This window comes from Pongo pygmaeus, chromosome 16 (genome assembly GCF_028885625.2).
Source record: "Pongo pygmaeus isolate AG05252 chromosome 16, NHGRI_mPonPyg2-v2.0_pri, whole genome shotgun sequence".
In the NCBI taxonomy this organism is placed as follows: domain Eukaryota; kingdom Metazoa; phylum Chordata; class Mammalia; order Primates; family Hominidae; genus Pongo; species Pongo pygmaeus.
The window spans coordinates 74,199,996-74,227,250 of NC_072389.2; the positions used below are offsets into that span (position 1 = coordinate 74,199,996).

General features: G+C 49.1%; 1 protein-coding gene across 2 annotated transcripts in view; it reads left to right on the plus strand.

Moving 5' to 3' along the window:
- CORO2B (coronin 2B) overlaps nt 1–27,255 on the plus strand; it is a 149,474-nt gene that overhangs the window by 106,711 nt on the left and 15,508 nt on the right. For both annotated transcript variants that reach the window (XM_054451389.2, XM_054451390.2), the window contains 3 exons: nt 9,857–9,973; nt 25,688–25,837; nt 26,496–26,660. In XM_054451389.2, coding sequence (XP_054307364.1) covers nt 9,857–9,973; nt 25,688–25,837; nt 26,496–26,660 — 432 coding nt within the window. The remainder of the gene's footprint in view (nt 1–9,856; nt 9,974–25,687; nt 25,838–26,495; nt 26,661–27,255) is intronic.

A 27,255-nucleotide genomic window follows, 5' to 3' on the forward strand; every position in this document is an offset into this window, starting at 1 on the left:
GGCAGCACACAGTGAGGGAAAGTGATGATGGGGGTGGCCCATGAAAAAACATCTTTCATACTGAGGCTTGGGATTCCAGCAGTAAATCACCCATCTGCTGGGTTCAGCATGATCCACTGCCCTGGGTTCTCCTTTACATGCTCATCACCTAATGTGACTTCTGTCTTCCTATTTGCTTTACTTGTGGTTTCTACAAATAAGCCTGTATTAAATGTGCATGATAATGTTCTTAATTTTGTTTCGGGAGACAGTCTCACTTTTTTGCCCAGGCTGGAGTGAAGGGGTGCAATCTCGGCTCACTTCAACCTCCTCCTCCTGGGTTCAAGCAATTCTCATGCTTCAGCCTCCCAAGTAGCTGGGATTACAGGCACGTGTTACCACATGCAGCTAATTTTTGTATTTTTAGTAGAGATGGAATTTCACCATGTTGCCCAGGCTGGTCTCACACTCCTGAGGTCGGGTGATCTGTCCACCTTGGCCTCCCAAAGTGCTGGGATTACAGGCGTGAGACACTGTGCCCAGCTGATAATATTTTTAATTGCTCACCCTCCCTAATGTGAGACAAGACTAACCTTCAGCTGCTAACTCTTAGAATGCACAAGTATTTCAGTTGCTCCAGGAGGCAGGAGGCCCAGGCCCCAGCAGGCTATGGAGCCTCTAGGGTAGTGGTTCCCAATCTTTGCTGCTCATTGAAATCAGTTTGGGAAACCTGTTAAAAATACCAATGCCTGGCTCCTGCCTCTCGGATATTGGGATTAAATTGATATTTAATTGTTTGATTAATTAATCAACCACTTTATTTTATTGATAATTTAACTGATAATTAAGCTGATATTGCTCACTGGGCATTGGGATTATTTAAACTCCCAGGTGATTCTAAAATATAGCCAAGTTTGGCAAGCTCTAGGCGGAGGAGAGAGACTGAGTGAGAAAAAGAGTAGGAAGGGAGGGTCTCCAAGAACAAATCTAAGGGGCTTCACAACTGAGCTGCCGCCAACCGGTTGTGGGAACCGCACTAGAAATGTTGAGCGCCTACTTCTGATTTTTTCTTTTTTTTTTTTTTTAGACGGAGTTTTACTCCTGTTGCCCAGGCTGGAGTGCAATGGCGCAACCTTGGCTCATCGCAACCTCCACCTCCCGAGTCAAGCGATTCTCCTGCCTCAGCCTCCCAAGTAGCTGGGATTATAGGCATGTGCCACCACGCCCGGCTAATTTTGTATTTTTAATAGAGACGGGGTTTCTCCATGTTGGCCAGGCTGGTCTCGAACTCCCGATCTCAGGTGATCTGCCCGCCTCAGCCTCCCAAAGTGCTGGGATTATAGGAGTGAGCCACCACGCCCGGCTTCCTACACTGATTTCTAACGACTTTCCTCCCTGGTTTACTTGGTGTCTCATCTACATCCTGAAACAGAAGCCAGCATAGCAGAGATGCCTTAGAGGCAGACAGCCAAGTGCAGGTGATAGCTCCTCACTTCCCAGACAAGTCACCTTGGGCAAGTCGCCTCCCAGAGCTCAGTGTCTCATCCATAAAATGAACTGTTACCAGAGGGCTATAAGGATTTAATAAAACCTTATAGGGTCGTTACAAGGATTAAATTTTTAAATGTATATAAATTGCTTAACTCTGCCAGGTACAGTGGCTTACGCCTGTAATCCCAGCACTTTGCGAGGTTGAGGCGGGTGAATCACCTGAGGTCAGGAGTTCGAGACCAGCCTGCCAACATGGTGAAACCCCATCTCTACTAAAAATACAAAAATTAGCTGGGCACAGTGGCACATACCTGTAATCCCAGCTACTTGGGAGGCTGAGGCAGGAGAATCGCTTGAACCCAGGAGGCAGAGGTTGCCATGAGCCGAGATCGCACCATTGCACCCCAGCCTGCGCAACAAGAGTGAAACTCTGTCTCAAAAAAAAAATGAAAATAAAAAAATGAAAAAATTGCTTAACACAAGGCCTGGCACTTTGCACTCACTCATCAAATAGTCTTTGGTTATCACTATTGCCTTCTTCATGGTTGTTCTGGCATTGCCATCCCACATCTTTCTCATGTGGACTCAATGTGGATTCCTGTGTTCTGTGCTGGTACACCGGAAGCATGGCACTCTGTGGTTGCAGGTGTGTCTTGCTTCATAAAGTAAAAAGGGGAGCCATGAAAAAGCAGCAAGGGTATCAAACCAGGGTCTGGGAATCTGGGAAGCCCAGAGAGGCCAGGGGTTATGTTCAAGGTCACTGGGCCAGTGAGTGCCAGAACTGGGTGTGGAAATCCTACCTCCTGCTCAGTCTGTTCTTTCTGCCTCGCTAAGCTGATTCTCTAGGTAAGAAAACATTTTGCTTCCATGTACAAAATTCAGCTCTGCAGTGATGGGAGAATCTAGGAAGCTGAAGCTGCAATGCAGGTTGGTTTGAAACTGTCTCATCCCCAGTCAGTTCACTGGGTTCAGATAAATCCTGGACAGGGGTTGAGAGCACCCACTGCTCCCCTGGACAGCCTGCTGGGTGAGCCACACCCGTGGACTCACCATGCTGCCAGCCTTTCCAAGGGAGGGCCCGGCCATGGCTGCCTGAGTGCATGCCACACACACACACACACACACACACACACACACACACACACACAGAAATGCACTTTCAATTAATTATATAATTTTATTTAATTTCAAAGATGTGTTTTCCCTGGTCTTATTCTGTTTTATGTTGCTGGGCACATTTACAATAAACAGAAATTTGTTTGGCTTACGGTTCTGGAAGCTGGGAAGTCAAAGAGCATGATGCAGGCATCTGGCAAGGACCTTCCTGCTGTGACATCCCATGGCAGAAGGTGGAGGGCAAGAGAGATAGAGCAAGAGAAGACCAAACTCACTTTTATAACAAACCCACTCACAGTAACTAACCCACTCTCAAGATAAAGACATTAATCCATGCATGAGGGCACAGCCCTCATGACCTAATCACCTCTTATAACCACTTCCCAACACTGTAGCATTGGAGACTAAGTTTCCAACACATGAACTCTGGGGAACATATTCAAGCCATAGCACCCTCCAGACCATCCATGTGGTAACAAGGGTGTAGAGAAACCTGTATGAACAAATACATTTATGTTGCACAAAAGCTTTTGAAACATGCAAATCTGGTAGGCACCAGTCTGCATACTATTTCTTTAAGACCTGTTTGCTTGAAACCAGAGAGGAATATTTTTCAATCAAGGCTATGGGAGGTGTGTTTTCTGTAATAATATCTGTTTTTTAATAACAGTTTTATATGTTTGTTAGAATTGGAAGCTGCTAATAATATTCAAATATTCAGATGTTGTCACTATTAGCATTCTGATGTATTTTCTTATAGATTGGTTTTTTTAGATAGGGATCCTTTTATATGCAGGTTGAGCATTCTAAATCCAAAAACCCAAAATCCAAAATGCTCCAAAATCTGAAACTTGTTGATCACCAACATGATGCTCAAAGTAAATGCTCTTTGAAGCACTTTAGATTTTGGATTTTCAGATCTGGGATGCTCGACCAGTAAGTAAAATGCAAATATTTCAAAATCTGAAAAAAAAAATCAAAATCTGAAATACTTCTGGTCCCAAGCACTTTGGATATGGGATACTCAAACTGTATAGAACTTGATTCTGTTTTACTAAGTGTAGATCTTTAGCAATGCTCATGCCACTAAATACTCTTTGAATATATGATCTTAAATGACCTCAGAATATTCCATTATATGGGTGTACTGTAATTTATTTTGACAATGTCCCCATTGCTGTCCCTATGATAAATAACATGGCAGTGACTGTTTTAGTGTGCTTCTCTGTTGATTTCCCTGGGGTAAATTCCTGAAGCAGAATTATTGGTCAAAGGTCATGAACCTTTTAAAAGTGTTGGAGAAGTTCTGTCAAATGGATCTCCGGAGAAGTTGCCCTACTTCACACTCCCACTCATCCTGGAGCAGGGCGTCCATGCCCCTCTCCTGGGGCTTGGGATCAGGTTGTATCTCAAAGACACCCTATCTGCCAATAACTCTGTCCGTTGGCATTGGCACACAGGGTGTATTTGAGATACAACCTGATCCCCAGCCCCGAGCTCTTCCTTGGGAAGACTCAGGGTACACAACAGCTGCCATTCAACATTTGACATTGAAGGTCTGTCCCAGCAAAGAAGGGCTGGACTTGTTCTGTGAGCCCTCCAGGATAATGCCCACAAGAACAGGGTGAAGATCTCCCTAAGGGTTATAGACTCCAAAGAATAGGTCTCTTCCTCCACCCTCCACCCCAGGCAGCAAGGTCTCTGCCCCAGGTCTGTTGAGACTGAAGTTCTCTGAGGTTCTCTAACCAGATGGCACGTTAGAGCCCTGGACCTCTGAGAACCCTACCCCTGGGACAATTCTGTGAGCCAACCCTCTAAACAGTCATTGTACAGTCATGTAACACTGAAAAATCTTGACTCCATAGAAGCTCGCTAAATCTTTGTTTTCTTAGTTGTAAAATGGGCTTGTTATGAGGATTAAATTTGATTATATTTGTAAATCCATATAAATGTGTTTATATTAATATGCTATTATATTATCAGTAGCCATGTGTTAGTGTTGGTGTTAGTGTATTAGTGTATTAGTATGAAGCATGAGAAAACAGTATTGTGTAGCAGTTAGGAGCCAGGCTTTAGCAACAGACAGAACCAAGTTTGGTCTCCGGTCACACTCCCTATACAGAAACAGTAACTTGTACAACAGAGGCATACGTGGGACTTGGGGAGAAGATTGTTCACATTTTTAAAAAATTTACAATCAGCTTCCTTTAGAACATTTGGCAGAGGCATTTTGTTTGTTCTTTAATTTTTATGTTTGTTAAAGTAATAAATGTGCAGAGGTCAGAAGGTCTAATAATACTCTACGGCCTGTAGCACTGCAAAGTGATGTGCTGGGGTTGGCTTGTGCTGGCTCATGAGAGCCTACTGGTAAAATTTTTAGGAATTTAGGAGTTTTACAAGCTGGTTGTTAAACAGAGCCATTATTATAAATTACATTGGATAAACTTACAATTAAGTTATAGTAAAAGCAGAAGTACTAAATATTAAAAATGTATTACTTCCCAATTATTTCACTATTATCTGTGTTCTTGAGGTTATCTGTGCCTATTACATTTGCATAGTGGAAATATTCTATAATAGTGTGCCGAGGGCCTCTTCTATCTCTGTATTTGGTGGCATTAGCCTGAAATCAGTGATCGTGGGAATATTTACACTAACAAAATTGGCAAACGCTATGAATCAGGGCCTTTTTTTCTCTGGAGACCCAGTTGTTAATCATCTACAGCCCACCACTGCCTAGAGCCACAATCCCTGTCCTGTCTTGTGATACGCCTGCATTTCCTACTCTGGTTTTAGCTGTTTCTTTTTGCACTTACCCCCATATTTCTTAATTACATGCTTTTACCACTGCATCTTGATTTTCAAATATTAGACATGGCCTATTGGCTCCCTATTATGGAAAATGAAGCTCTAGCTTTTTTCCAGCTCTGTCTCCCTTCTTACTATACACACATACACACTTTCCTTGCCTCTGTGTTCCCAGTACAGCATAGCACGATTCTTGTTTAAGATATAAATATTCAGGTTTTACATTATTACAATCATGTAAATATTGTACATAAAGCATTAAGCAATGTGATCACGTTAGCTTTCTTTTTTTTTTTTTTTTGAGACAGGGTCTCACTCGGTCATCCAGGCTGGAAGAGAGTGGCCTCATCATGACTTATTGCAGCCTAGGCCTCCTGGGCTCAAGCGATCCTCCCACCTCAGCCTCCCAAGTAGCTGGGACTCTAGGTGTGTGCCACTACTCCCAGCTAATTTTTTTTGGTATATGTTTTGTAAAGGTGGAATTTTGGCATGTTTCCCAGGCTGGTCTCGAACTGCTGGGCTTAAACGATCCACCTGCCTTGGCCTCCCAAAGTGTTGGGATTACAGGTGTGAGCCACTGTGCCCAGCCTACATTAGCTTTCTCAGACAACATGTTTTCTTGGAGTTAATAATTGCATTTTAAAATTTGCTTGATGTCTCTACAGAAAAGTGGTTTTCGGCCAGGCGCGGTGGCTCATGCCTGTAATCCCAGCACTTTGGGAGGCCGAGGCGGGCGGATCACGAGGTCAGGAGATAGAGACCATCCTGGCTAACACGGTGAAACCCCGTCTCTACTAAAAATACAAAAAATTAGCCGGGCGAGGTGGCGGGCGCCTGTGGTCCCAGCTACTCGAGAGGCTGAGGCAGGAGAATGGCGTGAACCCCGGGGGGCGGAGCCTGCAGTGAGCCGAGATTGTGCTGCTGCACTCCAGCCTGGGCGACAGCGAGACTCCGTCTCAAAAAAAAAAAAAAGAAAAGTGGTTTTCAAACTTTTTTTTTTAAGCAATGGAGCTCAGCAGTCTCTAGAAAGACTTATCTCCTTCCCGAGTGCAGGGCTCTGGCCACTCCTTCTTCTAAATAGGCTCCTCTCTGTTCTGAATAGGTTCTGGTGATGTTGCCTAACCTGCCCCTCCAGTGTATCACCCGTGGGCTGCTGGCTAGAAGCTCCTGTTATCTGATGGCCACCTATTGACTGGCCACCTATTGACTGGTTCGGTGCCTCTCAGATTTGCCTGGGCTGGGCTGGGTGCCAAACACTTAATGCACACAGCTCTGCTCAGGGAACACTCCAATGCAGCTTTTGCGATCAGATGGAAGGAATGACTCTGTCAGAGAGTAAGTGAGCTGTGGAAGCAGATGATGCAGGGCCTGTCTGCCCATGAAAAGTCTGAGCTGCAGGAGGGGAGCTGGCTAACAATGACCAGTAGGGTTCAAGAACACTCACTTTTGAGAATCACACCTGTGTGGAAATCCCAGCTTTGCTTTCAGCTGCTTGACCTTGGGCAAGTAGCTTAACCTCTCTGGGCCTTAATTTCCTCATACTTAATTAACAGGGTTGTTTCCAGAGTTAAAGATAACATGTGTAACCCTAATAAATCTCAGAGTCACATGTGACCCAGCTTCTGCTTAGAGTCTCATTTTAAAAAAATCATATTCAGCTGGGCTTAATGGCTCACGGCTTTGGAAGGCCAAAGCAGGCAGATCACCTGAGGTCAGGAGTTCAAGACCAGCCAACACAGGGAAACCCCATCTCTACTAAAAATATAAAAATTAGCTGGGCATGATGGCTGACACCTGTAGTCCCAGCTACTTAGGAGGCTGAGACAGGAGAATCGCTTGAACCCGGGAGGCAGAGGTTGCAGTGAGCCAAGATCACACCACTGCACTCCAGCCTGGGTGACAGAGTGAGACTCTGTCTCAAAAGCAAATAAATTAAAAAAAATTAACATTAAAATTTAAAAACTTTCCTTTTTTTTTTTGAAGACAGAGTCTCACTCTGTCGCCCAGGCAGGAGTGCAGTGGTGTGATATCAGCTCCCTGCAACCCTCGCCTCCTAGGTTCAAGTGATTCTCGTGGCTCAGCCTCCCAAGTAGCTGGGATTACTTGGTGCCCACCACCATGCCTGGCTAAGTTTTGTATTTTTAGTAGAGATGGGGTTTCTCCACGTTGGCCAGACTGGTCTCAGACGCCTGACCTCAGGTGATCCACCCATCTCAGCCTCTCAAAGTACTGGGATTACAGGCATGATCCACCGTGCCTGGCCTAAAAAATTATATTCTAACAGCCCAAAAGTAATTTAAAATATATTCTAAACCTAACTGCATCTTTCATAGAATATTGAAAGGAAGCCCATTTGTAACTGATATCAACACTCTCCAAATCCTTTTTCTCTATCCTCTAATTTTCCCACAACATACAACATCAGTGAAATTCTCCTGAGTCCAGCCTCTGAGGCTTTTCTCCCCTCTCTTTCTCTGCCTCATTCTGCATCTTCCATACCACTGCCATTTTCTCCAGTCCTGTTTTTTCCTCTACCCGTCCTGCCATGGCTCTGTTGCAAAAGATCAAACGATCTGGAAATGAGCCGACAGAGATGCAGGCAGGAAGTGGTGGGGAAGAGGTCACAGCAGGACACATACTCTGAAATAACTCTTCTTCATCTCACTGGGAAGTGCCAGGCATGTGCAGTAGCAAGGGCTTGGCAGAAATTGGTTCTCCTCCTCCTTATTATTCTGATGAGGAATCTGAAGGAGACAGCGGTATAACCTCCTAGACTTCCCTCTCTTCTGACCTCCTACCCACTGTTAGCAGATGGGCCGTAACTGGAGAAACCTCCTTGCCTCCTTTCCTCCAAACTCCCCAAAAAAGTAGCATGAAAAAGACCTGAGAGACGGAAGCATATCTTCTGCCTATTCCCCCTCTCTTCTCTGCCACCTTTGTAGCCACTAAACATGGAACAGCTCTTCCACACCCATCCACACCCCTTGTTCCATCCTTTTGTGGACTCACCCCCTCCCAGGAAGTCATGGACTGAGCACCTACTGGGTACCAGACCTGTAAGGGGCTGGAGATTCAGAGACAAGGATGACACAGACTCTGTGCTCAGTTGCTCACAGACAAACAGAAACAAACTGCAAATCAGATCTGGTTGTGATTTGTTTGTTTGTTTGTTTGTTTTGAGACAGAGTCTTGCTCTGTCACCCAGTCTGGAGTGCAGCGGCACAGTCTTGGCTCACTGCAACCTCCGCCTCCTGGGTTCAAGCGATTCTCCTGTCTCAGCCTCCCGAGTAGCTGGGATTACAGGCGTGTGTCACCATGCCTGCTTACTTTTTGTATTTTTAGTAGAGACGGGGTTTCTCCATGTTGGCCAGGCTGGTCTCAAACTCCTGACCTCAGGCGATCCACCCGCCTTGGCCTCCCAAAGTGCTGGGATTACAGGTGTGAGCCACCGTGCCCGGCTTGGTTGTGTTATAATGGAGGGAAGCACAGAATGCTGTGAGAGCACAGAGGAAGAGATCTTCACCCACTAAGGGATCAGGGAGGACTTTCTGGAGGAGGTGTCATCTAAGCTGTACAATAATAAGTGCTGTCATATATTGAGCATTTACTGATATTCTCTTCACTAAGTGCTTTGCTAAGCATATTAGCTCACATAATCTTCACAACAATGCTAAAAAGTAGACATTGCTGTTCTCATTTTAGAGAGGGGAAACCGAGGCTCAGAGAAGTTCATTAACTTTCCTAAGGCCACAACTTTCACTGCTAAAAAGCAGCAGAGCTGTAATTCAAACACAGGCCTGTGTGACTCCGAAGACTATGCTTTCAACCACAGGGCACTTTATACAGGTGTTCAAGATGTACACTGCACAAGGATGCTCATTCATATCGTAGAGAGAATGGCTCGTGTAAGAGTGTATAGGTGGACCCAGAGATTCAGGCCTCTCCGCTGACTCCCAGAGCAGCAGGAAAGAGCCTCCTCCTGATCCAAACCTGACTGTGCCCTGGGGGAAGCAGGGAGTGTGGGCCCCAGGGAGAGTAGGTGCACCCAGCGTCTGGGTGTGCGTGAACTGGGCAGATCGTGGGCCTGTGTGTGTGCCACCAGGGCTGCTGCCCATCAGGCTGGTCATTCCAGTGGGTAGTAACAGCTTAACTTTAAACACTTTTATTTGATGCAGGGGCACCTTTTCCTCATTTGCAGAGGTGTATATGAACGAGCAGCAGCCTGCCCCACCATGGCTGTGTGGCCTCCCTGCACCATTCAGTGTTGGGGAGGACACAGCCGCAGAGCAATGTGGCCCAGCCTGACTTGGCCCAGCAGGGCCCAAAGACAAAAATAAAACACAGGTGATTCCTCAAGGACCTTCCAGTCCAGTTGAAAGGCCCAGAAAAAAGGCGCTCCATTCAAGGCCACCCCAGGGCCATCAAACTAATCTCCTTCTCTCTCTCTCTTTCTCCTCTGCAGACAGGCAGGATTGAACCCAACTACCCCAAGGTCTGCGGCCACCAGGGCAATGTGCTGGATATCAAATGGAACCCCTTCATCGACAACATCATTGCCTCGTGCTCGGAGGACACGTCGGTGAGTGGAGGGGTGCTCCCGGAGGAGGGTGGGCTCAGGCCCCTCCCTGCTTACTCTGGAGGCCTCTCTTCCTACCCTCCCCTCCTCCTTCACCCTTTGCCCTTCTTCCCTCTTCTTTGTCATCTTTCCAGCAAGCCCCACGATGTGGGGGGGATGGAAGCTAGGAAAGAACCGAGGGAGCAAATCCCTGCTGGATTCCACAGATCTGTGTTTTCAGTGTGATTGAGCTTGGAGGTGTTGCTTTTGTAGGTGAGAATTAGAATTTAAAAATTAAGCGTGTGATTCAGCATTTGTCTATGCTCTCTAAAGAAGGGCAAGGGAAAGAATATGAACAAGGAGGGAGGGAGAAAAGGAAGGAACTGGATGGGCATGAGGAAAAGAGCGCCTGTTCTTTGCAGGCTGGGCAGGGTAAATGTACCATCTGGTTTGTCCTCTCTGAGTCGTGGTTTCTAGGAAAGGAGACTTAGCTGAGAGAAGTGTCCTGATTTTTCCAAGGACCCACACTGGTGACCCAAAATTTGAACTCCATGTGTCCCACCATTCAATGAGAAGAGAGAAGAAACAGGAGAAGGGAGATAAGTAAGAAAGATCAGGGAGGAGACAGAGAGAACAGGAAGAGAACAGATAGGAGAAATAGAGATGGGAGGGAAAGGGGGAAAGAGACAATTTAGAGAGGGGGATAAAGAATCCAGGGCAAGTGGCCCGGGCACAGTGGGTTCACGCCTGTAATCCCAGTGCTTTGGGAGGCCAAGACGGGAGGATCACTTGAGGCCAGGAGGTTGAGACAGCCTGGGCAACACAGTGAGACCCCCGTCTCTACAAAAAATTGAATTAAAATAAAAAAACTAGCTGGGTGTGGTGGTGCACACCTGTAGTCCCAGCTACAAGGGAGGCTGAGATGGGAGGTTCACTTGAGCCTGGAAGGTCAAGGCTGCAGTGAGCTGTGATTGTGCCACTGCACTCCAACTTGGGTGACAGAATGAGCCACTGTCTCAAAAAAAAAAAAAAAAAGAGTTCGAGCATGGTGGCACATGTCTGTAATCCCAGCACTTCGGGAGGCTGAGGCAGGTGGATCATTTGAGGTCAGGAGTTCGAGACCAGCTTGGCCAACATGGTGAAACCCCATCTCTACTAAAAATACAAAAATTAGCCAGGCATGGTGGCGCACCCCTGTAATCCCAGCTACTTGGAAGGCTGAGGCAGGAGAATCACTTGAACCTGGAAGGCGGAGGTTGCAGTGAGCTGAGATCATGCCACTGCACTCCATGCACTCCAGCCTAGGTGACACAGTAAGACTCTGCCTCAAAAAAAAAAAAAAAAAAAAGGAATCCAGGGAAAGTGAAATTTGAAACTGTGTTCTGGCCACTCCTTCCTCAGACTCTACCAACTTTCACCAGTGGAGGTAGGGTCAGAGGCGCTGGCAGTGGCCTTCCAGAGGGAGGGTCCCATAATGTGTTCCACACTGTTCCTAAGCAGCATCAGTATACCAGCTTGGAAGAAAGAGGAGATTTCAGAGCCTCAGCTGAGCTGGTGAGGAGGGCCTGGTGTTCCCAGGTGAAGGAGGATCAGCCTAAGCCCCTGGTGTTCCCAGGCAAAGGAAAATCCCAGCCTTTTAGTCAGGCCACAGGCATCTACCTAGTGCTCACTGGCAGAGCCTGGGTACTGGTCAGATTTTCAGGAATGTTGGAATGGGAACGAACTTCAGAGCTCATGTCTCTCTGTCTTCCCAGACTGGACTGTGAGCTCCTGGGAGCAGAGACCATAGCCTATTTGGTTCTGCACCCCATGCATCCAGCACAGGGCCTGGTACCTAATAAATGCTTAGTAGGTGTTGGATAGGATCGATGGATGCATGGATGGATGGATGGATTGTGGATGGATGGATGGATGGATGGATGGATGGATGGATGGATGGATGGATTGTTGGATGGATAGATGGATGGATGGATTGTTGGATGGATGGATGGATGGATGGATGGATGGATGGATGGATGGATGGATGGATAGATGGATGGATGGATTGTTGGATGGATGGATTGTTGGATGGATGGATGGATGGATGGATGGATGGATGGATGGATGGATTGTTGGATGGATAGATGGATGGATGGATTGTTGCATGGATAGATGGATGGATGGATTGTTGGATGGATAGATGGATGGATGGATTGTTGGATGGATGGATGGATGGATGGATGGATGGATGGATTGTTGGATGGATGGTTGGATGGATGGATGGATGGATGGATGGATGGATGGATTGATGGACAGATGGATTGTTGGATGGCTGGCTGGCTGGCTGGATGGATGGATGGATGGATGGATGGATGGATTGATGGACAGATGGATTGTTGGATGGCTGGCTGTCTGGATGGATGGATGGATGGATGGATGGATGGATGGATGGATTGTTGGGTGTATGACTACATTGATGGATACAGAAATGAACGAGTAAATGGATGATGGATAGATGAATGAATGAAAGAATGGATAAGTAAATAGATGACTGTATGACAGGTGGGTAGATGGATGAATGAAAGATAAACAAATGAACAAGTAAATTAATATAGTCCATCTAATCAGTTATCCAAAGAAAGAGAGATTCACAGTAAATAGTCTCCATCAGTTCATACGCTGGGGGTGAGGTCTGCTGGCACAGTACCTAGTACATGGGAGAGTGGTGAGGAGGTGACTAGAAGGGTGGAGTCCGCTTGACCAGCCCATAGTCCATCACAGAGGACTCCTGAGAGTGGCAGCAGTGAAGGCAGTGCCCTTGGGAGCAGAGAGAGCAAGAGCCTGTAGTGAAGATGGTCCATCAGGCTTCAGCAGCCCCAGAACCAAATTAGGGTCAGTGGTCAGGGGTCAGGACATAGGCAGGCCAGGGCTGCAGAAGGAAGGGCACAGGTGCTGGAGCTGGGGGACACAGAGAATTCACCGGTTGCTTCCTGGGTTGGGAAGGAGGCAGATGAGCTGGTGGAGGCTGGAGAGCCCAGTGGCCAGCACGGGAGGCCTGGGGTCTGTGGGAGAGAGGGCAGGTGGGGGTGCTGCCCATCCTTCTCTCCTGGGTTCAGGGAGCCCAAGAAGGAATGCGATGACCACAGCTGGCTCCGTCCCTGCCTGCTGAGGTGCTGGGAGAGTGGCGGGAAGAGCTGACCCCAGCTGGTGTCGCCAGCCAGCAGGTAGTAGCCCCTGGAACTCAGGGCTGCTCCTCTACCCACTCTGGGATGGGCCTTTCACATACATTTAGCTCTTAGAGCCACTCCGTGAGACAGGCACTGCCACCCCCAAACTGAGGGTTGGTAGGTAGGTCACAAGCCAGGAAGTAGAGGAGCAGGGATTTTACCTGCCCTGCTCGCTGCACAGCCCATGCTCTGCCAAGCTTCCTCATCACAGACAGCCAATGCTTTCTCCCAGCGGCTCCTGTCTTACCCAGGGTCCCAGCTAAGATAGGAGATGAGCAGTGCCCATCTTGATGTAGGGGGGAATAATTAGACCAGGGCTCCTGGAATCACTGGCAACCCAGGTTCCTCCTCAGGTCCTAATTTCTCCTGCCTGGCTCAGGGTGAGAAGGATCTGACCAGTCCTAGCTCGGTGTCTTATTTAACCTGATATGTGCCTCATGCTCCAGGACCCCAGCTTGTAAACAAGACGTCCATGGTTTGTGTCCAAGAAAAACATAAGGCTGCATCCCCCAGCCACATGAGCCAAGAGACTGTCTTCAGTTTTGCACACACTGACTGAGAGACCACGGTATGCCTCGCACCACCCTGGCTGCTGGGGTCCAAAGAGCTCAACTGTGGGATCTGGTAGACCTGGGCTGGAATCTCAGCTTCACCATTTACCATCTGGGTGGCCAAGGGAGTGTCACTTGGCCTCTCTGAGCCTCGGTTTTGCTCGTCTCTGAAACAGTAAGATACCTCCCTTTGGCTGTTGTGATGAGGATGAAGGTTAGCCTATGCCCAGTAGTATGCCTGTCCCTTCATCGATGCCTGCTCATCTCACTCCTGCTCTGGAAACACCCCTAGTAGAGGGGCAGAGGGGCAGAGGGGCAGGGCCCACCCCACCCACCAAAACATGGTGCAGAATGAGGTCATTGCATCCACCAAGGTCAAGCAAAGGGCTATGCACACAGAGAAGAGAGAGAGATTAGTTTTGACCAAGGTGCAGAGAGGAGAAGAGGTAGTTAGCTGGACTTTGGAGAAGCAGGACACTGGCAGACAGAAAAACGGTTAGAGAAGGAGTCCCAGGAAGAGACCCAGTATATGCGGTGTGCTTGGCCTGGAGAGAATGCATATGCAGTGCGCTTAGAAAAGGGAGAGTCATCTGGTGTGACTGGAGCCCTGGGGTGGTGGTCAGTGAGAGGAGCAGGCAGGAAGGGCAGCTGCGAAGGGCAGTTGGACCCAAGGAAAGAAGGCTTAGGGTTCAGGGTGAGCAGCCCAACTTTGCAGCGAGACTTGTGCTTCTCAAGCCATCTGAGCATCAGTGGACCCCACCGAGTGTGGTGCATGGGAGACACTACACGCTTCAGGGAACCAAGGAAGGGGACCTGTGTGGATGGAGGGGGTCACAGACAGCTTTATGGAGGACATGAGGCCTGAGCTAGCTGGATACAGGTAGATCAGTGGAGAGAAGGGAAGAGCGGAGGGGTGTGGCTGGAGGAGTGAAGGGAAGGGACACGGGCTTGGGGCACAGGGAGGGAGGGGCTGGCCCGGGCTGCTGATCCAGAGACAAGGAGATTAAGTCTCTGGATCAGAGAGGAACTAAGCTCTCGCTCCAGCTGCCAGGCCAGCTGCCCCAGAAGTACAGCCCTGAACCCCATCTTACCCGGGTGTCCGCCCCTCCCTGCCTTGGGGCTAGGGATCTTGGCAGTGGAACCAACAGGTCCCTGAGGCTGGATCCCAACCTCTCCTGGAGGACGCACTCTGAGACCCTAAGGGAGGTGCCTTGCCCAGGGTCACACAGGGAGCCTGTGTCCTAGGAAGGTCCCCTGACTCCCAGTCTGCACTCTCAGCCCCTCACCAGTGGCCCTGGTTCAACAAGGGAGGAAACTGAGTCTCAGGGCCATGGTGGGCTGGGCTGACAGTTCAGATTCATCACGCTCAACATTTATATCACAGCGTCTGCTCTCCTCAGGGTCCAACCTGGGTGCTGGGGGAAAGCACAGGAGAGGCATCCCCCACTGCAGCCTGGGAGGTGGTGGGGCATAAAGGAAATGGAATTTGCAGCTTCCAGGGGGTGGACAAGAGGTCAGCACTGCTGCCAGGGCCCTTCCCACGGCCTCCCTGCCTCCTTCAAAGCACCTGAGGCATCGGCCACCGAGGCACCCTCCCTCCACCCATTCCAGCCGGAATGGTCAACTTGCTGCTCACCAGACATGACATCCAGACCCAGGGTTGGGAGGTCAGTCGGCAAAGCTGCTGTGTGCGCCAGGCACTGTGCTACATACAGGGCTGGGGACGGCGCCAGGCCACAAGGGCCCAGAGGGAAGCTCTTCACAGCAGGTCTGGACCAGTTCCCCTGGTAGTGCCTGCCTGTTTCACCCCCAGCCCTCCACTTCCCTCTACTTGTCTTTCAAAACATTCAGAGGACACTGGTGGGATTTCACGAGCCCTGATTTCCCCAGCTCCTGCCCCATATCCCCCAACCCTGCAACCGCCAGTGAAATCAATCCCCGTCCCCCAGGATCCGTTTCCCCTCCCTGAGCAGGAGGAGGTCCTCTGGAGTCTATCCTCCATCCCGCCAGGGATCCAGCAAAACATACCCAGCCCTTCCCCAGGGGCTTTGGGCCCAAGGGAGGGCTGGGGGCCATAACTCTCCCTGGCATCTGGCAGAATCCAGTTCTTTCCGCTGCTGGGTGATGTCACCTATTGTTGAAGGCTATGCTTTTTATAGCTTCTGCCGCAGCTAGGGAGGGCGGCTGGCAGGCGGCAGGGAAGGGCGCTATCGGTTTCCAAGCCTCGTGCTCCCAGCCCTTCTCTGGGGGCCAGCAGCCGCGGAGAGAGAGAGGTTTCTGTCATCTCAAGGAGAGGGAGAGAGCGATCCCAGGAGAGAGGGAGGAGGGAGAAGAGGCAGGCGCCTCTTGCTGGTGGGCCGAGCTCCACATCTTTCCTTTGCCTTTTATTCAAGCTCTTCCATCCTGTGTCTACTCTCCTCACCCTGTAGATGATGCCCCTCCCTGAGGAGCTGGGGGCGGGATGGACAGGATGTCAGCCCTGCTAGAAGCCACCCACCACCCTGCCTCCTGCACGCCCCCACCTCCCGAGCTCCAGAACCAATACCTCTTGGAGCTGGAAGGGAGTGATGCACTTTTGTAGACGTAGAAAGAAGGTAGCCCTGAGGGGCCAGTGAGCTGAGTGGGTCTTCACCAATGATGTAGCAGTCACAGAGAAAGCAGCAGTATGGCTCCATGGCTAAGCAGCCAGGCTCAGGAGTCCCTAGGCCTAGGTTCAAATCCTGGCTCTGCCACTTCCAGGCTCTGTGATCTAGGACTAGTTTCTTTTGTGTTTTTTGGTTTGTTTGTTTGTTTTTTGAGATGGAGGCTCGCTCTGTCACCCAGTCTGGAGTGCAGTGGTGCGATCTCCGCTCACTGCAAGCTCCACCTCCTGGGTTCAGGCCATTCTCCTGCCTCAGCCTCCCGAGAAGCTGGGACTACAGGCGCCTGCAACCATGCCTGGCTATTTTTTTTTTGTATTTTTAGTAAAGACAGGGTTTCACCGTGTTAGCCAGGACGATCTCGATCCCCTGACCTCATGATCTGCCTGCCTCGGCCTCCCAAAGTGCTGGGATTACAGGCGTGAGCCGCCACACCCGGCCTAGGACTAGTTTCTTTACCTCTGAGTACCAGTTGCCCTACTGTAAAATAGGGATCATCTCAGGCTCTGAGAACTAGATGAATATAAAAGTGTTTTGTGTCCCCTAAGAACTCCATAGACATTAACTGTTACTTTCTTTTCCTTAAGTGAAGGCCCAAGAGTTTAAATAACTTGCCCAGGCCGGGCATGGTAGCTCACGCCTGTAATCCCAACACTTTGGGAGGCTGAGGTGGGTGGATCACCTGAGGTCAGCAGCTTGAGACCAGCCTGGCCAACATGATAAGCAGAAGGACAGATCATGTCCTCCTCAGGGGGTTGGGTCCAGCCCAGGGAAGAAGGAAAAATCAGGTACGGGCACGGGCAGGAGTGTGGAAGAGAGGAGGAGGGTAGTCTGCCTGATTCCAATTCTGAGTTTGAATCCCAGCTCCTCCTTTCCTAGCTGTGACACCTGGGCAAGTTTCCTCACCTCTGTGGGCCTCATTTCCTTATCTGTGCAAGGACAGTCATTAGCAGTCAGAATAATAATAGGCAGCACTTATCCTTTCATGCATCCAGCGCCACAACGACCACTTCATGCATCCTCTAGCAACCCCCTCCCAGGACTCACAGCAGTAGATGCTCAACAATGCTTCCTTCTGGGTCCTCAGTTCGCCCCTCCTGCCTCCCTGGGTTTGGTGGAGTTTGTTTCCCATATTGGCAAACAGTGAGTCCGGTGCTCAGAAGATGTCAGAATCAAGGTAGACTTTGAGATTCTACCTCTTGTTTAGGTGAATGATGATAAGCTCAATTTTTAGAATGAACAGAATGATTGACAAGAAACGGGGAGGAGAGAGCTCCAGGAGCCTCCTGGCCCCTAAGCAAACACCTTCAGCTTTTCTCTTCACTGCAGGAGACATCACAGTTACTGCGCTCCTGGACCCAGGCATCATCTCTGTGGATTGGTTAGATGGAAATCTTGGGGCCAATGATTGTGTACTGTATACAGCTAAATTGGAGGCTTCTCGAGGGCTGAAACCATATCTTTTTCTTTCTTTTTTTTTTTTTTTTTTTTGAGACAGAGTCTCACTTTGGCACCCAGGCTGGAGTGCTGTGACACAATCTCGGCTCACTGCAACCTCCGCTTCCTGAGTTCAAGCGATTGTCATGCCTCAGCCTCCCAAGTAGCTGGGACTACAGGCCCACGCCACCACTCCCGGCTAATTTTTGTATTTTTAGTAGAGACGGGGTTTCACCATGTTGGCCAGGCTGGTCTGGAACTCCTGGACTCAAGTGATCCACCCGCCTCGCATCCCAAAGTGCTGGGATTACAGGAGTGAGCCACTGCGCCCAGCCCAGAAACCATATCTTTTTTTTTTTTTTTTTTTTGAGACGGAGTCTTGCTCTGTCACCAGGCTGGCATGCAGTGGCACGATCTCAGCTCACTGCAACCTCCGACTCCCTGGTTCAAGTGATTCTCCTGCCTCAGCCTCCCGAGTAGCTGGGATTACAGGCACGCGCTACCACGCCCAGCTAATTTTTGTATTTTTAGTAAAGACAGAGTTTCACCATGTTGGCCAGGCTGGTCTCGATCTCCTGACCTCAAGTGAACTGCCCGCCTGGGCCTCCCAAAGTGCTGGGATTACAGGTGTGAGCCACCTCGCCCAGCCCAGAAACCGTATCTTATACTGTCCTGTTCTTCCCCACACTTCCCCAAAACAGATTTGTTTGTTTTTTGAAGTAGCTACTAAGGGGTGAGATATCAGACCTTCTCCTAGCTGTTTAGGCCCATGGTGAACTCCAACTCCTCCTGTAAACTTCTATACCATATATACAGACAGTGGGTACTGTCTGCTTGCTATAGCTGTGTAATAAGCAGCAGGTCCCTTAAATGGAGAATTCTGCCCCTTAGGAACAGTGTCATCAGAGGGGCTAACAGCCCTAGGCCTAAGTCACTAGCAGTCATGACCCTCAACGTGTCAGAAAGCAGATCCAACCAGACCCTCCATAATCATGTAAGCATTTTAAAGATGAAGTTTATGCTGCATTCCATAAAGTGGAGACAAACTTCATATCGTATGTATTGACTACACAGGGGGCAACAAAGTACACATGAAAAATATAACTCGGCCAGGCTCGGTGGCTCATGCCTATAATCCCAGCACTTTGCGAGGCCAAGGTGGGCAGATCACTTGAGCTCAGGAGTTAGAGACCAACCTGGGCAACATGGTAAAACCCTGTCTCTACACACACATACACACACACACACACACACAAATACAAATATTAGCTGGTCATGGTGGTGCGCATCTGTAGTTTCAGCTACTTGGGAGGCTGAGGTGGGAGGATGGCTTGATCCTGGGAGGTGGAGGTTGCAGTGAGCCGAGACTGCACCACTGCACTCCAGCCTGGGTGAGAGAGCAAGACTCTGTCTGAAAAAAAAGAAAACTATAACTCAATTACATCTAAAGTTTGAGCACTATAAAACTTGAGTATGATCCTTAATTAATATTAGGTAAGCATCCTTAAGTGTTATTCTTTAGTCATCTGCTTGGTAGTGTATACATTTTATCTTTACTTAGTATTTATAGCAGCTCTGCTGTATGGGTATAATTATCCTTACAGGTGTGAAGACAGATGTTCGGAGAGGCTAAGAAACTTGGGGAAAATCTCACAGCCAATAAGGTCAGAGCCTGGATTCTAACAGAGCTGTCAGACCACAAAGCTTCTTGCTTCTTGGCCAGCTGCTCCCTCTCCCGTGTGCAGGGACAGTTGGTTTTGTAGCTTTATTAACTGTTCTTATCAGCTGCCTTGCCTTCGCCTTGTCTGCAGTGTCTGCTGCCTCCCCAACAGGACTGACAGCTACTTGAGACTAAGAACCGTTCCCCCGTATCTAATCTGTTTGGCACACAGAGAGGAGCTGGGTATGTTCTGTTGGGTTGAATGTAACGGAGTTAAACAAGGCTCTGACCCAGGGACCTGTGAAGGGGACAGTCCCCAGCAAGGCGGGCTTGCTGGAGAGAGTGGTTTTGCCACTTCTCCCCACCCTTTCCTTCCAGAAATCCGGTTTGGCAAACGCTACTGAGTTTCCTGTTGAATTGAAGTAACCTCCCAGAGTAACCTCTGAGCAGATCCACAGGGCTCCTCCCATGCCTTATCCACTTTGTTTTCAACAAATCCCTTGAATACTAAGGGATTGGAATTCCTTTCCCAGCTACTCAGGCCCACTGTGAACTCCAGCTCCTCCTCTGAGCTCTGTAGCATGTGGTGCCAACTGTTTGCTGTAGCCATGGATCAAGCAGAGCCTGTCTCCTTCTCCCGGTAATGTATTCAACGATGTCAAAGCAGAAAAGTTTGGAAGATTAACTAATACTATCTAAATGTGCAGATGAAGGCCGGGTACAGTGGGTCTCACTTGAAGTCAGGAGTTCGAGACCAGCCTGGCCAACATGGCGAAACCTCATCTCTACTAAAAATACAAAAATTAGCTGGGTGAGGTGGTGGGCGCCTATAATCCCAGTTATGGGAGGCTGAGGCAAAAAAATCGCTTGAACCCAGGGGATGGAGGTTTCAGTGAGCTGAGATCACACCACTTCACTCCAGCCTGGGCGAAAGAGCAAAACTCCATCTCAAAAAAAAAGTAAATGTGCAGATGAGAAAACCAGGACCCAGGGAGGGAAGTGGCTGGTAACAAATGGGGATAAAGCAAGGCACCTCTCTCCCTCTCTGTGGGATATTTATCCATCTGAGTCCCCCAAGCCCTGCCTGAGACCCTACATCCAACAGTTCTTGGTGAAAACAGCTCTCTTGGTTTCCATCTGTAGCCCTTCATTCCATGAGACTTGAATCCAGTCAAGGGGCTGGCGCCTGGGCATAGACACCAGTTACCCTGACCCCCCATCCCTGGGCTTAGCCCGTAGGCTCCCAGGCAGAGCTGTCACCCCGGCATGTCAGCTCATGTATCTAGAAGGCTTCACACTTCCAAGAGCTCTGTACCCAGTTTACTTGAACCCACACACCTCTAACAGGTACAGTCTCTATTTTCTGGATGAGGAGCCTGAGCCTCAAGACAGGTTAACTGGCTTATTCAAAGTCACTCAGCCAGTAAGTGAGACTGGAGCCTGGGCTGGGGATCACTCCACAGCCCCCCAGGTGACTTTACCTTACCCCGACATAGGTGTAACCCAGAGATGCCTCAGTTACTGGGTTGCTCAGGAATTAGGGTGCCCTGGGAAAGAGTTTTCTTCTGAGGCTCTGGGCCTAAGCAGGGTTTCTTTGAGCCTCAGAGACAAGATATGACACACATGACCTCTGGCCTCCTCTCCACCAGCCAGCCTGCTCCACACGAGCCAGGCTGACCCCCGTGCAGGTTCCCTACCTGCTGCGCCTGACCCCACGCACACTGGGCATTTTTCTGCCTCCTCACCCCTTCCAACATCCCAACCTGTCTTTTTAAACTTAGTTCAACATCCTCTCTTCCAACACTGCTCCTCCCAGACCCTCCCACCCTGGTCCCCCTAACAGCTGGGTTCAAGCTTTCCAACAGCTCTGTGCCCCACAGGCTCTCCGTCTGTGTACACCACTTAGTGCTACTCAAGAGCAGGCATGGGCAAGTTCAACACCACACCCCGCTGGCTCATAGGAGGCCCTCGGGAGGTGTTAGTGGAGTTAATGAGGCTCGACTTTTGGTTTCAAAGATCTTTCTTGATGGCCAGGGGCAACTATTCTACCTCCGTCAACGCTTATGCACCAAGATACAGTATGAGACGTCCCTAGACGGAATCCTCTGCCCCCAAAGATCTCATCCCTTTGAGTCTGAAAGCTTTTGAGCTTCCTGCTCAAGTGCAGACAAGGGTAGCCAGTAGCCATGAGAAAAGATGCCTGGTATTTTTTTTCTTTTTTTCTTAGAGACAGGGTCTCACTCTGTCACCCACGCTAAAGTGTAGTGGCGTAATCATAGCTCACTGCAGCCTCGTCTTCCTGGGCTCGAGCGATCTTCCTGCCTTAGCCTTCGCAGTACCTGGGACTACAGGAGTATGCCACCACATCCAGCTAATTGTTTCCTTTTTTGTAGAGATGGGGGTCTCACTGTGTTGCCCAGGTTGGTCTTGAACTCCTGGGCTCAAGGAATCCTCCCGCCTAGGCTTCTTTTTTTTTGAGACGGAGACTCGCTCTGTTGCCCAGGCTGGAGTGCAGTGGCACAATCTTGGCTCACTGCAAGCTCCACCTCTCAGGTTCCAGCGATTCTCCCGCCTCAGCCTCCTGAGTAGCTGGGATTACAGGCGTGCACCACCATGCCCAGCTACCGCCTAGGCTTCTTAAAGTGCTAGGATTACAGACGTGAGCTACCACGCCTGTCCTCGGTATTTCTAAGAATGGAAGGAACACAAATCCAAACAACAGGTGGCATTTTTGACCTATCAGATGGGTAAAAATCCAGTTTTTTAAAGGTATAGTTTTAGAGGCATAATGAAGCAATCTCAGACTCTGTGGGTTAAAAACTAGGACAGTTTTTGGGGACAATTTTACAGTAACTATAAAAAATATGAAACACTTCTAGCCATTTTCCTACAAGAATATCCACACCACTGCACAAACTTATATTACGAGCATATTTGTCATAGAATGAATTGTAATCATGGAAAAAAGTGAACAGAACTTAGATGTCAATTAATAGAGGTCGATTATATTCATCATGGAACGGTCATACAACAGATGCCTCTCTGGCCACTTAAAAGGATAAGGTAGATATTCATGGAGCGGTGTGGAAAGATGCCCAGTATCTGTTATGTGAGAAAAGCAAGTTGAAAAAGAACATGTGTAATAGTATCCCTTCTGGGTAAAAAGAAAGAAGTGTGTGTGTCTACGTGTCTGTGTTGCGATAGGTGGGTGTCTAGCCCAAGCATTAGTCTCCCAACTTCAGGGTCACCTTTCTACAGTACATTTGGGGACAGAAGGAATGTGTTTTGCTGGTGACTACTGAGTTATGTACTTGCCAGCTTATTCCCCCTGCACCCTCTCAGTCACTTCCAGACCAGTCTTCATCCCTGAACGCCCTGGTGCAGGGCCTGTTGAGGAAAGAACATTGGGGTATTCTGGGCCCCCTATACATCACTCCCTCCCCCAATTGCCCCCCACCACCATCTCACAGGACTGTATAGGAGTCTTGGATTTTACTAGAGGGTTGGAGCCACCAAAGGGCATGACAATGGGGATGGGAATATATTTCAAACTCTCCCCAAATTATAAACTTTTTCGCAAGTGGGCTTTTGAAATGGATTTACTGAAACTGAGAATGGTGCACCCAAGGGTGACCCCAAACCCTTGACAGAACTTGCCTTTCTTACCCTGAAACCTCCCAGTCAACAGCCACAGGAGCTGGCTCTGTGGGGGAACACACGTGAGGGAAATGCTCATTCTTATAGTCTGAGGAGGAGGCAACAAGAAGGAAAATTTGTCCAAGGAATTCCCTGAGGGGCACTCCAGTTCCTAGCCTTGCTCCCAGGACCTCTGGTCTGCCTTTGGCTTTCTTTTTTTCTTTCTTTTTTTTTTTTGAGACGGAGTCTTGCTCTGTCGCCCAGGCTGGAGTACAGTGGCACAATCTCAGTTCACTGCAAGCTCTGCCTCCCAGGTTCACGCCATTCTCCTGCCTCAGCAGCCCAAGTAGCTGGGACTACAGGTGCCCGCCACTACGCCTGGCTAATTTTTTTGTATTTTTTTAGTAGAGACGGGTTTCTCCGTGTTAGCTAGGATGGTCTCGATCTCCTGACCTCGTGATCCGCCTGCCTTGGCCTCCCAAAGTGCTGGGATTACAGGTGTGAGCCACCGTGCCTGGCCCTGCCTTTGGCTTTCTTCCTTTTTTTATTTTTCTGAGACAGAGTCTTGCTCTGTTGCCCAGGATAGAGTGCAGTGGTACATTCATAGCTCACTGCAGCCTTGAACTCCTGGGCTTAAGTGATCCTTCCACCTCAGCCTCCTGAATAGCTGGGACTACAGGTGCATGCCACAACACCTGGCTAATTTTTTCAATTTTTTGTAGAGGTGGGTTCTCACTATGTTACCCAGTCTGGTCTTGAACTCCTGGGCTCAAGTGATCCTCCTGCCTTGGCCTCCCAAAGTGCTGGGATTGGAGGCGTGAGCCACCTCACCTGGACTTGGCTTTCTTTAACATGCTTTCTGCATTTATTCATAGCCTTTGGAATTATAATCAATTGACTAGTATTACATATTGATATAATGTATTAAATTATTCCTTTAATGTTGATCACTTACAGTGCTTCTACATTTTCCATATAAATGATGTTGCAGTGAACATCTTCATGCATGGAGATTTTTGCTTATATTGTATTTTAAGAGTGAAGTTACTGGGTCACAGAGTATAATATAAATGTCTTTATGGCTCCTACTAAAGATTGCCAAATTGCTTCCAAAAGAGTTACTCTGATTTATAATACTACCAACATCCATTCAATCTATAACTTCTAGTATTACCTTGCCAACACTGGCTCTTTTTATTTTTTTTGGTTGGCTATTTTAGCAGATTATAAATGGTATCTCAAAGCTGTTTTTCCTGTTTTTCTCCTTACTAGCAAGGGTGGAGTTCAGATTTTCGAAAGGATTTTTTTTTTTCGTTTTTTTTTTTTTTTTTTTTTTTGAGACAGAGTCTTGCTGTGTTGCCCAGGCAGGAGTGCAGTGGATCTCAGCACACTGTAACCTCTGCGCCTGGCCTCAAGCGATCCTCCCATCTCAGCCTCCCGAGTAGCTGGGACTATAGGCGTGTGCCACCACACCCGGCTAATTTTTGTTTCTTTGGTAGAGACACGGTCTTGCTGTGTTGCTCGGGCTGAAAGGTTCTTTTTCTTTTTCTTTTTTTTTTTTAAAGTGTCCTAAATTATAGTCACATGTGCTCTTTCCTCTCCAACCAGTTAGACTCTAATGAATAATATTAATGATAATAATAACAACTGTAATTCCTTAGGCCTTTAGAGCACTTTGCAGTTTATAAACTGTTATACCATTGTATCTTTTCATTCTACCAGTAGGTGAAACAGGGCAGGGATGTTCCCCCAACCTACCACCTACCTTATTGATGAAATAGTTGAAGCTATGCAGAGGAGGTTTGCTTTGAGTGACAGAAGCCCACCAGGGCTGATGTAAATAATTAGGGAGGTGATTCCAAGATTGCAGAGAAACTGCTCAGTCTCTCCCTGTCTGGGGCCACATGGTCTCCTCTTTGCTTTTCTCTGCATGTCCCATCCTCCTCTCTGCAGATCATCTTTTTCTGCTTCTTTATCAGTATCCACAAGACTGAAAATAGCAGCTCTATCCAGGCTCTGCCCATCCTTTCAGCTCAGGCCCCAACATCTGATCAGTCTCTGCCTTCCAGTCCACCATCTCTCAGGAGAGACCTGGGGCCTCTCAGCCTCCCAGATGCAGTTCCCCTTACTCAGGGGTCCATCCTGGGTGGGGGACACAGTGGGGGATAAGGCCCTGTGGTCCAAACAGCCAAAGTGGGGCTGAGCAGAGTAGCAGGAAGGCAGAGTCTCCTAGAAGGATGTGGCATGTGAAGCAAGGATAGGCTTTTTAACACAACACTTACTAAAAGGGGCTCATGCATGTTCTTATCCGGGCTAGGCCACAGCAGTGGCAACATGCCAGTAATAACAGTTCTTAGGTCTGCAGAGACTTCCCAGAGAAAACCTCCCACAGGCAGAGAGATGGTCTCCTTCCTCTCTAGCCACACCCTGAGACCTCCCAGCAGGCCTCACTTGAGCTTTGCCCATCGCCTCAAGCCAGGAGGTGCCTCATCAGGCAGATCTCAGAAAGCCTGGTGTCCAAGGAAAGGGGCACCTCTCATCAAGGGCCCTCTTGGCCGTGTCCACCCAGCCTGGATCCTCATCTCCTGGACCCTCATCTCCCTCTGCAGGTGCGGATCTGGGAGATCCCCGAGGGCGGGCTGAAGCGGAACATGACGGAGGCGCTCCTGGAGCTGCATGGGCACAGCCGGCGTGTGGGGCTGGTTGAGTGGCACCCCACCACCAACAACATCCTGTTCAGCGCTGGCTACGACTACAAGGTATGCAGTGGGCAGGCAGCTAGGTGGAGAGGGATTGGGGAAGAGAAAGGGGCCTTTTGGGTACCCGTAGAAAACACTGTTGGTTCCTAAGCAACCAATATTGCCTAATCTGTTCTTTTGCTCATTCATTCATTCATTCACTGCGCGCAACTGAGCAACTCCTGTGCACCCTGTCATTCCTGGGGTCCACAGAGGCCGGAGGCATCTTTTCTGCCTTCTCTGGTGGTTGATGGACTGGAGGAGAATGCCCCTTCCATGCCCACACCCTTTGCCTGGCCACTTCTTAACCAAGAGGTGGCAAAAGGGGTAACCAAAGCTGCTGGAGGGCAAAAAGTGGAGCCTCAGCCCCGAGCCCCGGCACATCCTCAAAAAAGGTGGGCTGACCACATGGGACCTGACAAGGAACATGTATCCTTCTTGCTCTTCCATAAACTGAGCCCAGGCTGGTGCTGGGATCTGACCAAGGATATTGATGGATTTGTGTGCCAGGGATGTATCAGCCTTTCCATATAGAACTCAATGACCCCCTTCTGCATCCCAGCACACCCCAGGCCCTGCATGGGGCGCTTCTCCCAGGGCAGTCGAGTGTGGACTGCGGACAAACACACCAGGACCCTAGCAGCTGCTGACCCTGCCTCCCGCTCATCTGCCCTCGCAGGTCCTCATCTGGAACCTGGACGTGGGCGAGCCGGTGAAGATGATCGACTGCCACACAGACGTGATCCTCTGCATGTCCTTCAACACAGACGGCAGCCTGCTCACCACCACGTGCAAGGACAAGAAACTGCGCGTGATTGAGCCCCGCTCTGGCCGTGTTCTGCAGGTGGAACCCTACATTTTTTGAGATTGAAGGGGAAGGTATTGAGAGCTGGGGCTCAGCTTTCAGCAGGCCTGGAAAAAAAAGGCTGTGCCAGCCGCCTTCTCCAGTGCATCTCACTGCACCTCTGTTGAACAACCTTTCTCTCTCCTGGGCCCTTCTCAGCTCATAGGAACCCTGCCTTGTTCTGGGTGGGGAGGGACCTCATACCCTTTCCTGTCCCCACTGCATCCCCTACCTCCAGACAGGATTCTTCTGGCTTGCTCTGGGGGCTGAACTGGTGACACCCTTCAGTGCATACATCCCCAGGTGTTAACCAAGTCCATCATAGGCACAGGAGGAGGAGACACTGGACTCACTGCCCAGCCACTTGATAGGATGAGCCTGAGGGAAATGGCTAGGGTGCCAAGGTTGATGGTGAACTTAGCTCCACTTTTGGTCTTTGAATCTCCTGGGTCTTGGGTTTGAGGAAGGGGTTAAGTGCCATTTGGAAGTAAGCAATTACCATTTTTTGAGCACCTGCTGTGTGCTGGTCATGGGGAGAGATGGAATGGAAAATATGGATGATATTTGAGGTTTGCCTTCTACACAAGAAGGGATT